The sequence below is a fragment of the Mus pahari genome, chromosome 13 (genome assembly GCF_900095145.1).
Source record: "Mus pahari chromosome 13, PAHARI_EIJ_v1.1, whole genome shotgun sequence".
Taxonomy (NCBI): domain Eukaryota; kingdom Metazoa; phylum Chordata; class Mammalia; order Rodentia; family Muridae; genus Mus; species Mus pahari.
Window position 1 is genome coordinate 96,488,085 of NC_034602.1, and position 14,689 is coordinate 96,502,773.

The 14,689-nt window shown below is 43.9% G+C and overlaps 1 protein-coding gene across 3 annotated transcripts in view; it reads right to left on the minus strand.

Moving 5' to 3' along the window:
- The window catches only part of Gak (cyclin G associated kinase), a 63,497-nt gene that overhangs the window by 6,468 nt on the left and 42,340 nt on the right, over nucleotides 1-14,689 (minus strand). For all 3 annotated transcript variants that reach the window (XM_029544928.1, XM_021210177.2, XM_029544929.1), the window contains 6 exons: nucleotides 12,775-12,968; nucleotides 11,647-11,793; nucleotides 10,108-10,587; nucleotides 9,556-9,726; nucleotides 8,366-8,488; nucleotides 1,864-1,980 (listed from right to left, as the gene is read on the minus strand). In XM_029544928.1, coding sequence (XP_029400788.1) covers nucleotides 1,864-1,980; nucleotides 8,366-8,488; nucleotides 9,556-9,726; nucleotides 10,108-10,587; nucleotides 11,647-11,793; nucleotides 12,775-12,968 — 1,232 coding nt within the window. The remainder of the gene's footprint in view (nucleotides 1-1,863; nucleotides 1,981-8,365; nucleotides 8,489-9,555; nucleotides 9,727-10,107; nucleotides 10,588-11,646; nucleotides 11,794-12,774; nucleotides 12,969-14,689) is intronic.

Consider the following 14,689-nt stretch of genomic DNA (forward strand, 5'->3'; position numbering starts at 1 on the left):
TTTCATTTATTTATTGCTGAAGAACCTCATGTAATCCAGGCTGGCTTCAACTCATTTTTGAAACCAAAGACAACCTTGAACTTCTCTGATCCTCCTGCCTCTACTTCCAAGTGTTGGAACTAAAAGTGTATCATGATACCTGATTTGGTGCTGGAATTTAAACCCAAGGTCTTGTATATCCTAGGCATGTATTCTGCTAAGTGACATATTCCCAGTCCCTGATTCATTCATCAAAAAGTTTTCTCCATCTTCCTGTTTGCTATAGATTGCTCTTTTCTTTCGAACTCCTTGAGATGTCATTTATTGATGACATAGCCCAGCCTTTTTTGCCTTCCTTCCTTTTATTCCCCCCCCCCCCCAAGAAAGAATTTCTCTGTATAGCCTTGGTTGTTCTGGAACTGTCTCCCTCTCTCCATAGATCAAAGTGGCACTGAACTTAAGAGACCTACCTGTCCCTGTCCCTGCCTCCCAAGTACTGGGATTAAAGCCTGGTTAATTCATCTTTTCTAAAGTATGTAACCTACACCCTGTAGCATTCTCTAGTTGTATGTCCCAGGTCCTATGATGTAAGATATTTCACTCAGTCCAGTACACTGATATTTCCTGGGCCTCCCCTGTGCCATTTAAAGTACTGTTTTCCTTTGTATTCTTACTATCACTAATTCTGATGGTCAGAGTACACTTTGATTTCAATTCTTTTATCCTGTTGGAAGAATCTGCACTCTGTGCTACCAATATAGCCTACAACAACCAAGTAGCCCTTGTGACAGATGGTATATGCTGCCATATTCATTTATGACTTGGGCTTACTTAGTTTTTGGTCTGGTTTCCTTTAGGGCTACTGTTTTCCCAAGGGTATGAAAGAGTTGAACTAGAACTTCCTGGCTAGAACTGTCCAGGAAGGCAAACATTTTTCCTAAGGAGATACCTGTAGCCCCATCCTGTGTTCAGACCCATCAACTCCAAGTCCACATAGTGACAAGAAAGACAAAGAGATCAGGCAGGAATCCCTAGAAGATCCCAGAAATATAGAGCAATTTGAAACAAATGGAGACAATTAAGAAAAAAAGAAAAAGCACACAGGAAGTTAACACTATGAGAAGTGTTAAGAGAAGAACTCTTCATTCAATCTAAGAACAGAGTAAAGTCAGAAAGGAAGAGAAGGGGCAGGAAAGGGCCCACCCAGGGTGCTAGTACTGGAAACAAATAGTCACAGGGTCAAGAAACCAGAGATGAGAATTTTAGGTGCCTGGTGTCAGCCATGGCCAGTTATGTTTTAGTGAGTGACATTACTACCACCTAAGACAGACACCAGAACAATCAAGTCCCGTGCATCAAGCAACCTGATAATATCCTCAACCAGAAACTACATGCCCTACCTATAGCTTATTGTACTTCCCTTCTTAGAAGCTATGAAGAGGAGGTACTGACAAAGAAGCTGAGGATCTCAAGGGAGATTCATCTTAGAAGACAAACCTGAGATGGTGTCTGGGAAGCTCAGGTTGTGAAGACAGGAGTTACAAAATGTGAGCCAGCCTCACGACAGGCATGGACACTGCAAGGAGCAGCATTTGACTCCATGGCTGACCCTTACCAAGAGAATGTCGATGTCAACACCTTGTACTAAGCAAAGCCTCACCAACTCCTAGGGTGCTCGTACTTCCTGGACATACCATAACCCTGGAATTAGCTGGGACAGATACTGCATGGTCGTGAAGGCCATATATCAACATTAATTCTACCAACTCCTATTTTATAGTCTTCTAGTTAGTGGGCATTCAGAATGGAGACAGACACAAGCTCCTGAGGGCCCTGGACACAGGAGTGTAATATTATTGCCACATAGGGTTGGCTACTCATTACCTTGGAGGTTAGAGCTGAGATCACTGAGATCAGCAAATGGGTCGAGGTTCTGAGACTTGGTTTGGCTGGAGTTGGGGCCCAGAGGGGCTGGGTGACCTGCAGAAGAGAAGCGGGTACCTGGAAAAAGGACAAAGGCCATTAGACTTGCACAGCACAGAAAGAAACATAGTCATCCAAAGTTCCTGATCCTCCCTTTCAGAACCAAAGGCCCCACTCAAGGTTTGGTAATTCTTTAAGTACACACAGAACACACCTGGAAGAGTAGCTGGCTCCAGCATCCACACTGCTCCTCAGAGAAATCACGGAACATTTGGTACCAAGAACCAGAAAATGTCTTCATTGTTCTGACATTATATTACCATTTGTTATAATCTCTCTAAAATGTGACTGTTCTTCATGATATAATAATGTAAATTTGAGACTAGTCTAAGCATAAAATCTTGAAATAATTATTGCACAACTACTCAAAATGTTATCTGGTCATTAAAAATGGTGGCTATGGAGATGGAAAGATGGCTTAGTGGTCAAGAGTGCTTGCTGCTCAATCATAAGGATCAATGTTCAGATCTCAGCACCCATGTAATAACATTTGCACATAAAAAGCAGGTAGAATCTCTGTTAAGTTCAAGGCAAGCCTGGTCTCCTGAAATCCAGGACAGCCAGAGGTGTACAGTAAGATTCCATCTTAAAACAAAACAAAATAAAACAAGTGAGCCAACGAGATGGCTCAGCAGGTAAAAGGGCTTGCTATGTAAGCTTCATGACCTGAGACTGATCCTGGAACACATGAAAAAGCTAAATGTGTACATCTGCAATCCTGGTACTTGGTGACATGAGAAGTAGAATCAGAAGAATTGCTTAGAAGATTGTGAGCCAGCTGGTGCAGCAAAAATGAGAGACTGCCTCAACAAGGTGGAAAATATTGACCTCAAAAAGTTGTTCTGAGTTCCAAATGTGCGCACATGTGTCACAGAAGATGTAAATCCACACTCATACATGGACAAACACCTATTTTAATAATAATGATAACAATAGTAATAGTAATAAATAAAAAAAAAAGAGCTGGCTAGATGGCATCGTGGGTAAAGGCATATGCTGCCAAATCTGATGTCCTGAGTTCAATCACTATGCACCACAATCCCTGGGACCTTTTGGTGAAAGCAGAGGATGGAGTTACCCAAGCTGTCTTCTAACTCTATATGCCTACCGTGATAGGCACATTGTTCCCCCACCCTGCATGCCCCATAAATTAACGCAATGTAAAAAAATCTCTTGAAAATTAAATTTAGTGCCATGCAGTAATGGCACATGCCTTTAATCCCAGCACTTGGGAGATAGAGGCAGCAGAAGATATCTGCTTTATTGGAGGCCACACCAGCACTAAGGACCCCTGGTAAGACACTGCCCATGGTCCAAGAGCACTCCTTAAAGCCCTTCCAACAGCCCCCAACTGCAAGCCTTTTCCTGGGCTTCATATTCTGGCCCACAACTCCAGTAGAAGACTTTTGATTTTCTGGAGACTATGTTATATTAGGAAGCCCAGACACAAAGCAGGTACCCAGATTTCCAGAGGCCATGCTGGTACTTGGAACCCAAGAGGCAACATTGGTACCCAAAACCCCAGAGGTCATGCAGCCTGCAAAAACCTCAGCAGAGACAGCCTACTAGACCTGAAAACTCACTGGTAACCAGAACCCTAGACCACTCAGGCCAGAAGACCAGAGAGGAAACAGGAACTAAGGGAGAAAAACAAAAAAACAAAACAAAACAAAAAAAAACAAAAATCATCCATCTAACAAAGACAAACTCAAAAATCAGTACCTAAACCTATAATAACCTCAAACCCAGACGACCAGAGGCCAGTGTAAGCACAATCAACAACAGTCAGAGCAGTATGGAGGCACCAGAGTCCTGCTATCCCACTCACTGCAGCTAGTCCTGGATATTCCAACACAGCTGAAGCACAAGAAAATGACCTTAAATCCAATTTTATGAAGATGATAGAGGTCCTTAAAGAGGAAATGAATAAACCCCTTGAATAAATTCAGGAAAATGAAAACAAACAGATTAAGGAAATTAATGAACTGTTCAATACTTGAAAATGGAAATAGAAGCAAAGAAGAAAACTTAAACTGAGGGAATCATAGAGATGGACAATCTAGGTAAGTGAACAGGAACTAAAGATGCAAGCATCACCAACAGAATACAAGGAATGGAAGGAAGAATTCTCAGGTGTATGACTGAAGAAACTGATAAATCGGTCAAAGAGAATGTTAAATCTATAAGTTCCTGACACAAAATACCCAGGAAGTCTGGAACACTATGAAAAAACCAAACCTAAGAATAATAATAAGATTCCCAGCTCAAAGATCGAGAAAATAATTTTCCTCCTCCTCCTCCTCCTCCTCCTCCCCTGGTTTATTGAGACAGGGTTTCTCTGTTTAGCCCTGGCTGTCCTGGAACTCACGCTGTAGACCAGGCTGGCCTCGAACTCAGAAATTCTCCTGCCTCTGCCTCCAAGTGCTGGGATTAAAGGCATGCGCCATCATTGTCCGGCCCCAGAAAATATTTTCAACAAAATCATAAGAAAATTTTTCTATCCTAAAGAAAGAGATGCCTATAAACATACAAGAAGTTTAGATCAGACCAAAAAAGAAAGTCCCCTTGACACATACTAAAACAGAAATAACACCGGCAAATTCATTTTATGTAGCCACAGTTACCCTGATACTCAAACCATACAAAGACTTAACAAGGAAAGAGAATTATAGACCAATTTCCCTCAGGAACATTGATGTAAAAATAGTCAATAAAATACTTGCAAACTGAATCCAAGAACACATCAAAAAGATCACCCACTATGATCAAGTAGGCTTCATCCTAAAGATGTCTGGAAGGTTCGACATATGAAAATTTCTCAATGTAATTCACCATATAAGTAAGCTGAAAGAAAAAACCCATATGATCATCTCATTAGATGCTGAAAAAGCCTTTGACAAAATTCAACACCTCTTCACGGTAAGTTCTGGAGATCAGGGTTAAAAGGGACAGACATAAACATAATAAAGGCAAAATACAACAAGCAGTGGCCAATATCTAATTAAATGGAGAAAAACTTAAAGCAATTCTACTAAAATCAGGGACAAGACAAGGCTGTTTACTCTCTCCATATCTATTCAATATAGCAGTACTTGAAGTCCTAGCTAGAACAAAAAGACAGCTAAAGGAGATCAAGGGTATACAAACTGGAAAGTAAGAAGTCAAAGTATTGCTATCTGTAGATGATATGATAGGATACACAAGTGACACCTAAAATTTTTCCAGGGAATTCCTACAGCTGATAAACTCCTTCAAGGAAGTGGCTGAATACAAAATTAATTAAAAAAAAAAAAAATCAGTAGCCTTCTTACATACAAACAATAAATGGGCTGAGAAAGAAATCAGGGAAACAACACCCTTCAAATAGCCATAAACTCTAACCAAGCAAGTGAAAGACCTGTATGACAAGTGCTTGAAAAACGAAATTGGAAAAAACATCTGAAGATGGAAAGATCTCCCATGCTCATGGATTGGTAGGGTTAACATAGTGAAAATGGACATCTTATCAAAAGCAATCTACAGATTCAACATAATTTCCATCAATATCCCAACACAATTCTTTATAGACCTTGAAAAAGCAATACTCAACTTCATATGGAAATACAAAAATCCCAGGATAGCTAAAACAATAAAAGAACTTCTGGAAGTATCACCATCCCTGATTTAAAGTTGTACTATAGAGTAATAGTGATAAAAACCGCATGGTACTGGCATAAAAACAGACAAGTTGATCAATCAAATCTAATCAAAGATTCTGAAGTAAATCTGCACACCTATCAACAACTTGATTTTTGACAAAGAAGCCGAAATTATATAATGGAAAAAAAAAAGCATCTTCAACAAATGATGCTTCTAACTGGATGTCAGTACATTAAAATGCAAACAGTTCTATATCTATCACCCTGAAATAAAACTCAAGTCCAAGTGGATCCAAGACCTCAACATAAAATCAGATATAATAAAATCTGATACAAGTGGGGAATAGCCTTGAACACACCAGCATAGGAGACAGCTTCATACATTATCAGAACACTGATCATACAGGTACTAAGGTGAGCATTCAATAAATGGGACATCATGAAATTGAAAACCTTCTGTAAGGCAAAGGACACTGTTAACAGAACAAATCGGCAGCCTAGAGAATGGGAAAAGTTATTTACCAACCCTACATCTGACAGAGATCTAATTTCCAAAATATATAAAGAACTCAAGAAGCTGGGCGTGGTGGCACATGCCTTTAATCCCAGCACTTGGGAGGCAGAGGCAGGCAGATTTCTGAGTTCAAGGCCAGCCTGTTCTACAGAGTGAGTTCCAGGACAGTCAGGGCTACACAGAGAAACCCTGTCTCGAAAAACAAACAAACAAAAAAAAGGACTTAAGAAATTAGATAGACATCAACAAACCAAATAACCATATTAAAAATTGGAGTGTAGCTCTAAACAGAATTCTCAACAGAGGAATCCCAAATGGTCAATGGAAACTCCCAGCAATCTATGAGGATGACCCTCATAGATGCAATGGGGGACACAGAGCCTGAACTGGCCATCTTCTGTAACCAGGCAAGACTTTCAGTGGAGGAACTAAGACACCAACCCAACCACAAACTTTCAACCTAAAATTTGTCCTACCTACAAGATGCTGGGGTAGCTGGTGCAGAAATTGTGAGAGTGGCCAACTAATGACTGATTTAGCTTGAGACTCATACCATGAGAGGCACCCCACCCTTGACACTGCCTAGAGGCCAGGACCCAAAGGCTGTATGCCCAGAGATCTAGGATAGAACTAAGCATGGTTGACATTAAAAAAAAAAAAAAGTTAATGAGATGATCCCTGATGATGATCCGCTATACTCATAGACTGCTGTCTAGCCCAATTGTCACTAGAGAGGCTTCACCTAGCAACTGATGGAAACAGGTGCTGAGACCCACAGCTAAACATTAGGTGAAGCTTGGGAAAATCCTATGGAAGAGGAGGAAGGAGGATTGTAGGGGCAAGAGAGGTCACGGAAACCATAAGAAAACCCACAGAATCAACTAACCTGGGTTTGATAGGGGCTCACAGAGACTGAACTGCCAACCAGGGAGCCTCCATGAGACTGACATAGGCCCTCTGTACATATGTTACAGTTGTGTAGCTTGGTCTTCTTGTGGGACTCCTAATAATGGGAGCAGGGGCTATCTCTGACTTTGTTGCCTGCTGGGTTGTCTCATCCAGCCTTAATAGGAGAAGAGGTGCCTAGTCATTATGCAACTTGAGATGCTATGAGTGGCTGATATCTATGATATGCCTGCCCTTTTCTGAAGAGGGATGGAGAATGGCGAAGGAGAAACTGCAGTCAGAATGTAATAAAACAAACAAACAAACAAACATGAATTCCCAATGTGAAAAGGGTTTAATAAAGAATATGAGGGCTGGGGCTGGTGAGATGGCTCATTGTGTAAGAGCACCTGACTGCTCTTCCAAAGGTCCAGAGTTCAAATCCCAGCAACTACATAGTGGCTTATAACCATCCGTAACAAGATCTGACTCCCTCTTCTGGAGTGTCTGAAGACAGCTACAGTGTACTTACATATAATAAATAAATAAATCTTAAAAAAAAAAAAGAATTTGAAATAACCCTGCATAAAACAAAACAAAAAGCCCACAGCCAAAAGCACAGAAAATAATAGTTACCCTCTGACTTCTACAAATGCATCGTGACATACGCACACGTTAAAATAAATGTACAACTTTAAAAAAATGCTTACTAAATTTTAAAATGTTTTTAAAATTAAAATCCAACTATGATGAGAAACCAAAGATTCCTGTTTCTAAGCAAATAAATCGATAAAATAGTACTGGGGGTGGGGGGGTGGGGTGATGTGTGTCACAGACTTTGCAAACAGGACTGTGTTGGATCAGAATGTGCCAGCAAGATAGAACTATAGGTACACAGAGTGGTCAGATGGATGTTCACAAATATGAACAACTCCTTGTAATTCACATGATCAATAGGGCATATTCTAGGAGCCATGATACACGCAAGTAACACAGCCTTTCTGAGGGTCCCTCAGAGAACACAGAAAAATATAGAAAATCATGTAGGTAAACAAACGGGGCAATTGATTATACACAGGCAAGGACTTATGTCCAAAACTATTTGCCTTCATGAAAAAGGAAAAACATGGAATAGGAGGGGTGCACACTTTTGTCACTCAACAAAGGTTAAAGCTTTTATAGCATGTCTATGCTCCCATTGAACAGAGAACTCTGTGGTTAACACACATGTTAGGCTAACTAGAACATACAGGAACCTGTAAATAAGCCCCGCCTCCTTCTCTTCTCCAAAGGGCATGGGGAGACTCTATGGTCACAGTTGATAGCATACTGAGAGACCAGCTAACAGTGGGGTTGGTGGTCATACCTTCTGGTACCGGAATGGAGGCCGGCCCAGGTGTAGCAGTGTCAGCCCACGTATCCCATCCTCCTAGCAGATCTGGGTGGCTGGATGAAGCTATTATCTTGCTGGGCTCTGCTGGCAGATCCCCTGGAAGAAGGCAGAGAAAAGCAGGGCTTGGGTTTAGTATATGTGCTTTCTCAGTCCACATGATGGCTTGGGGACCTCTCTCATCTCCAGGTATAAGCAGGAGGCAACCTGCTGGCCCAGCATACAATCCAAGGGACCAATGTGGCTAGGCAGTTGAGGCAGTACTTTGCACACCTGGTGATTGATACCCTGAACTCACAAGATTGGTCATCAGAACTAGCTGGGCTCAGCCATTATCATCTGGCCTTTTTCCTGATGGTCCTGAGGATGTAGCAGATCGACATAAAGCTGAGCAACGGAGGTCAGCAGACAACATCTTCATAGGGCAGCAGTGACATTTATATGCTGCCTTTCTCTAAACCACCATGACAGGTAAAGGACTCATAGGCATATTCAGGAACTCCCTGGAGTCTAGAGCTAGTCCTTGTGTCCTCTGCTGGTCATGTACCCACTCCAGCATGGCACAGCCATATGTCATATTTTCTACCCACAAGCCATTTGGAGCAGTCAGCTGTCTCCAGAGTATACCCCAGACCATCTGTTCTCTGCTAGGAAGAAGAACCAAGCTTTCTCTCCAAGATATAGCAACTTCTGCTTAAATGGGTCATGCCTGCTGCTCCCACATGCACACACCAATCTTTAGCCATCCTGTTATTTCATCATATACCTGGACTCTTCTGTCCCCTAACCTGTCATTCCCATCTCCTAGACGCTTCTGGCAGAAGCAACTGTATGAGTCACAGCCCCAGTCTGAGAGCTGCAGAGATACCCACTAGCAGGGCCTGTAAGCAGCAGTGGAACCTGCTCCAGGTTTGAGGCGACAACTTAAGGAGATGAGAAAAAGACGACATTGTGTCCTGCTAGGCCTTGGGAAGCCCTAGACTTTGTGAAAGGCACTAAGAGGTATACGTTAGGCCCAGTACCTCAGAGCTAAGTAGACAGAAGCCCTTATGCCCACTGTTCCACCCCCAAGCCCAATCCCCAGGCCTGCAGGAAGTCGGTGCTCCTAGGCCTTTCCACACATAAGCTCGTGGCTTCAATGTAATATTTATCATAGCCATACTTACCCAGGTGCAAGAAGGCAGTGCTACAGGATGGGGGTGGGGCACTGTGGGTGGATGGGAAGGCAGTTGAGGAAGCTACAGAGTCAGAGTTGAGAAACTCTCCAAAGAGATCAGGCTTGGAGCAGGGCTGGGTGTCTGAGTTGGATGACAGCAGGAACTGGTCAAATGGGTCCACTAGGAGACAGAGGCAAGGCAGGGACAAGCATTATACCTTGGCCTGTGTCCCGGGAGCCTTGCTGCCCTGCTCTCAGTCCTCCACTTTCCTCAGCAATGTGAACTCAGCCCACCCAGCAGCCCACTCAGGGATATATGGACCTTCTAACGTCCTACATCTTAGGACTGTTCCATGGATACAGCATCACCTGAAGCCAGAGCTGGCGGTTCTGGCTTGTGAACTGAGACCATTGGAACTAATGCAGTCACATGCGGTTTCTACAGAAAGTGGTTCCCACCAGATGTCAATATTAACAGGATGATCCTTTTTCTACATGGCAGGAATAGTTAAGCCTTGTTCATTACTACGAAGCCAATTTTCTGCATAACTGAAATGCATACCAGTGTCAGGGACTTTTCCTTGTAGGCTGCTCTGCACCCCAAGAGAAGAAACTGGGCTTGCTAGCAGCAGTGGAGCCTCACCACCAAGCAGGTCACCAGGAGACCCTACTTGAGCAGCATCAGATGGTTCAAGGAGGCAGCTCAACAGGTCAGTGTTGCTAGATGGGACCCCACAAGCCTGTAAGGGGGCAGCGGGCCTCAAGTCCCCCTCAGAGTGTAGCCCCAGGAGATCGACACCTTCTTCAGGCTGTACAGGTTCCTGTGGGGCAGCCAGCATGCCTACATCAAATATTAAGTCTTGCTGTCTGGTCCCAGCAGTCAGCCTTGGTGTATCTTCTCCAGTCCCTGGTTTCCTCTCTTCACTGGGGAATGAAGCCTCTTCTTCATCTGATACTTCACTTCCATCTCCGTCTGCAATCAGGACAGACTGACTCTCCTTAGGAGAGGTATTGTCTATACCAGTTTCTGGTTCTTTTTCCTCTGTGGAAAGAAAACCAATGGCTGATTGACCCACATGCTAGAGTAGCTATAGGAGAGCAGAACAAGCTGACAGAAGCAGAAGTCTCAGCAGGGCCCAGGTCATAAAATTACTGCCAACACCAGGACCCTCATGTCAATCCCAGTGGGCTATCTTAGGCTTCAGAGCACATTTCTTGAGGCCTGAGCTTCAGAGACCACAATGGAGCCATAATACTGGCCTCTATCCAACAACAAAGAAGCCCAGGCTCAAACAAGGTACAGCTGCTAGCCTCTCCATTTCTATGGAAAAGACTTGGTAAAAGAAAGCCTAGTAGGGGACACACCATAGCACTTCCTGGGGAAATGTCCTTCCCTGAGTGGTAGTGGCATACCCTGGATTATAAGTTAAGAAGCAAAGTGGTAGGTAAATCCTAGGTGTTTAGTTGTATTAACTAGGCTATGAGACATGAGGAAGAGACTAAGATGCCTAGTAGAAACTGGAGGCAGTAAGAAATAAAGTAATTCCCAGGTGGGGATGTGATCAACCACCACGGTTTAGTTTATCCTTCTACTGAAGACTTTCCTCTGTTCCCCACGGGCCTGTTAATGAAACTATGTATATAGGGACTTGGTCTGCAAAATACTTCAAGTCAATAATGAAATGAAATTGATACCTTGGGCTTTGTGGGCATGTGTGTGTATGCACATTTGGGTGTGTGCATTCGTGTGTGGTGTGTGTGTGTGTACCTATTTCTGTATTCAAAGAATACATACTATTCTTAGTTTGTGTGCCAGACAACAAGGCTAAATGTGTAGCTCAGTTGTAGAGGATTTGTCTGGCATGCATGCGGCCTTGGTTTTGATCCCCACTGACATAAATACTTCTAAAACTGGCCAATGTGTAGGGCTATAGCCCCTGTAAGGAGACCTGTTATCCTAAGTACCTGAACTCAGCATATGGCTCTTGTAGAATGCTGCAACTGTGTGGTTAATGCAAGAAATTAGTAGTGACAAGAGAGCTCAGGGTCATGTGACAGACAGGACCCCATCGAAGAATGATTAGCTATGCCCTATGCCTACCCTGCCAATCCAGTGTGTGAAGAAAGTGGTTGGTGTCCGTACTGCTGCTCTGCGGTGAGTCCGACTCTGTGATCTCAGCCTCCGGAGACCCTGCCTCAGCATCATACTGAGCTGTGGAGCCCGGCTGCCGGGGTAGCTCCGGCTTCCCTGTCAGGAAAAGGCTGGCATCAGGCCACCGGTGCCAGGTACAACACAGGGCAAGGCACAGTCAGAGCACAGGATAGAGTAGGCCATAGGGGCACCTGCACCAGTTCCTTGAGAACAAGGTCTGGATATTCAGTGCTGTGCCCTACCCATGAACACACAGAGCACACTCATAGAACATATTACACACACACACACACACACACACACACACACACACACACACACACACACACACACGTGCGCAAATATATAGCAAATATATATATTCCTTTTAAGAATACTTGTAAACTGTTCCACCTTCAACGTGGCATTTAAATTGTCATGTCCAGAGAATATGACCTAAGTCAACTTATGGTACAAACCTAACTTTGAAGGAAATCCTTCCCAGTCAGAGACTCACGTTAACCCCCAAAATAGATCAAGGGTTTATATACTCAGAGAGCAACAGGATCTAATACCAGAGCAGTAGTTCTCAACCCTCCTAATGACACAACCCTTTAAAACAGTTCCTTATGATGTGGTGACCACCCCAACATAAAACTTTCCTTACTATGTTATAACTGTAATTTTGCGACTGCCATGATCTTAATGCAAATATTCTTGGAAACTGGTTTACCAAAGGGGTTGTGACTCTTAGGTTAAGAACCGATGCTCTAGAGGTTGCTTTTGCACAGCCAAGAGAATGGACTTTCCTGCTATGCCCATGTCTGGTGGCCCAGGTGTTTCATGTGGCTTATGAACTCATGAAAGGACCTCAGGATCACAGTGTCATGTCTTTCCCTTCCGTGGTACCAGAGCTGTATCTTTATTTAACATTGAGTTTCTACTAATAAGCATAGAGCAGGTGGGGATGCCCAAAACCAGGGGGAGAGGTACTGCCCAGCCTTAGGCAGAACTCTGTTCCTGTAAATCTTACCTAGAAGTGAAAGTAACTAGAATTGGGTTCCAAGCAAGTACACTGAGAGACAGGACACATCTTACCAAACTTAGACAGAATGTCCTGCTGCTCTTCCCTGTTGGAAAAGAGGATCTTGGGGTTTAACCCCCTTAGGCTGGTATTCTCCCAAGGTGGAGCTTCTCGGCTGGGCCTGTCTCTAGGCTCCACCTCCACTTCCAGGTTCACCTGGAACAGATCTGGGTACTTCTCTTGAATATCACAAGCATCCAGGTCATATCTACAGGTAAAGAAAGAATCGAAGACTGCGGGTGAGACAATAGGAACATAACCACCCTTACCCATGGAACATGGGAACTTGAGCGGGGCTGATGCACACACGATTACTGCCCTGCTACCCTAGTGTCAAGGAAGGGTTTCCCTGTTGATGGGGTAGAGTACTGAGTACTGTGTTGGGAAACACAGAAGTTGCTATGGGAAGCCAGGTGCTCAGAGTGACAGAATAACTGCCATGGCATGACTTCTAAATCCAGAAAAACAGGAAGGCAGGTTCCACATAGCAGACCTGTAGCCTGACCAGAGGTCCTAGGCCCCACCCCTCACCTCCAAGTAGACACATACTACAGGCACTTGACTGGTTTAAATCAGGCACGCTGAAATCTTAAGTAAATTTTTATAAAAATATGTACATCTTAGCAAAAATATCAATTACTAGGTAATCATAAATCTAAGACTTCTAGGATTTAACCACTAGAAGCCAGAAACAAGGCTTGCTGAAGGCTCAGGGAAGCAACCTGGGCCGTGAGAAGAGGGATAGGCAGGGAGTAGGAAGAGGGGAGGCCATGGGGTCTTCAGACACCAGAGGAATGCGGGGAGTAGAGGAGGCTGGGCTAGGCCACCCTGTAGGCAGCAACTTTAGCCATTTTACAAACTGTCCCCATGTGGTAGTTCTACACTGCTCCAAGAAATCCTACCCTCTAAACACTCAAATTCAAAAACATATCCATTTGCCACCCAATATCTTTTACATCATACAAAGTTTTGTACCTATCAACACCACTGCCAACAAAATCTAAGAAACAAAAACAGCAATGGTGATCCACTTTCAGGGGTCTCCTGGGTGTCAAGGGAGGCCACATACTCCTGGTCCTAAGGGAGCCTCTGAATCTGTGTGATTTTGTAGTTACCAATGACCACTGTGTAAGAAAGCTGGGGAGAGCAAGGTAGTTATGTGGGTGGCAAAGCAATGGTTCATTTCGTTTACTATTATAAAAAAAGTATGCAGATGAGCCTGCAATGTTTTAGACCCCTACTTTACTACTTCGTGCCTAGGATGCAACCTTCTGCACACTGGAGAACACAGCACAGGGCAGAGCAAGATGGCTCTGTGACAGGGGTTTTCCCTCCATATGTATCTTTCCATTGGGATATAAATAACTACAGCAGCTAGGCTTATACGCAGACGATGGCTACAGGGAGGAGAGGCTGAAACTTGCCATCAATGAGGATGGAAGAACAAGGCAGGAGAGCCCACGGAGAGTGTTCTGTACACTTGGCAAGCTCAGCCTCTAAGACAGGTTGATGAGTTCTGGGGACAGGTCATTTCTTACTTCCCTGCCCAACTGACCTTGAGACTGCCCAGCCTAGCCAGCAAGGCAGTGAGGGCACAATTGAGGGTGTGTGGTCAGGGAGCTAGAGAGCTGGGTTTCAAGTCACAGGACTTCAGAGGCCCTGGAGGCTAGATACTGGCATGTCCAGGCTCCAATGGGAAGCGAAGGGGATTCTCACACATGTAGTATCTTGTAAACAAACTTCTGATTTGTGTCATGACTATAACATAGTATGAAATCCCCCTTGGACCCTCATTCAGTCACAGGATACCTCAGATCTCCTGTGAATCCCACGACCAGACTGACTCACTCCGGCTCATCAGATGGTGGTGTTCCCAATTCTTTTCTACCTCTACAGTCCAGCTGCTCTGTAGAGCAATCCTGCTGCACA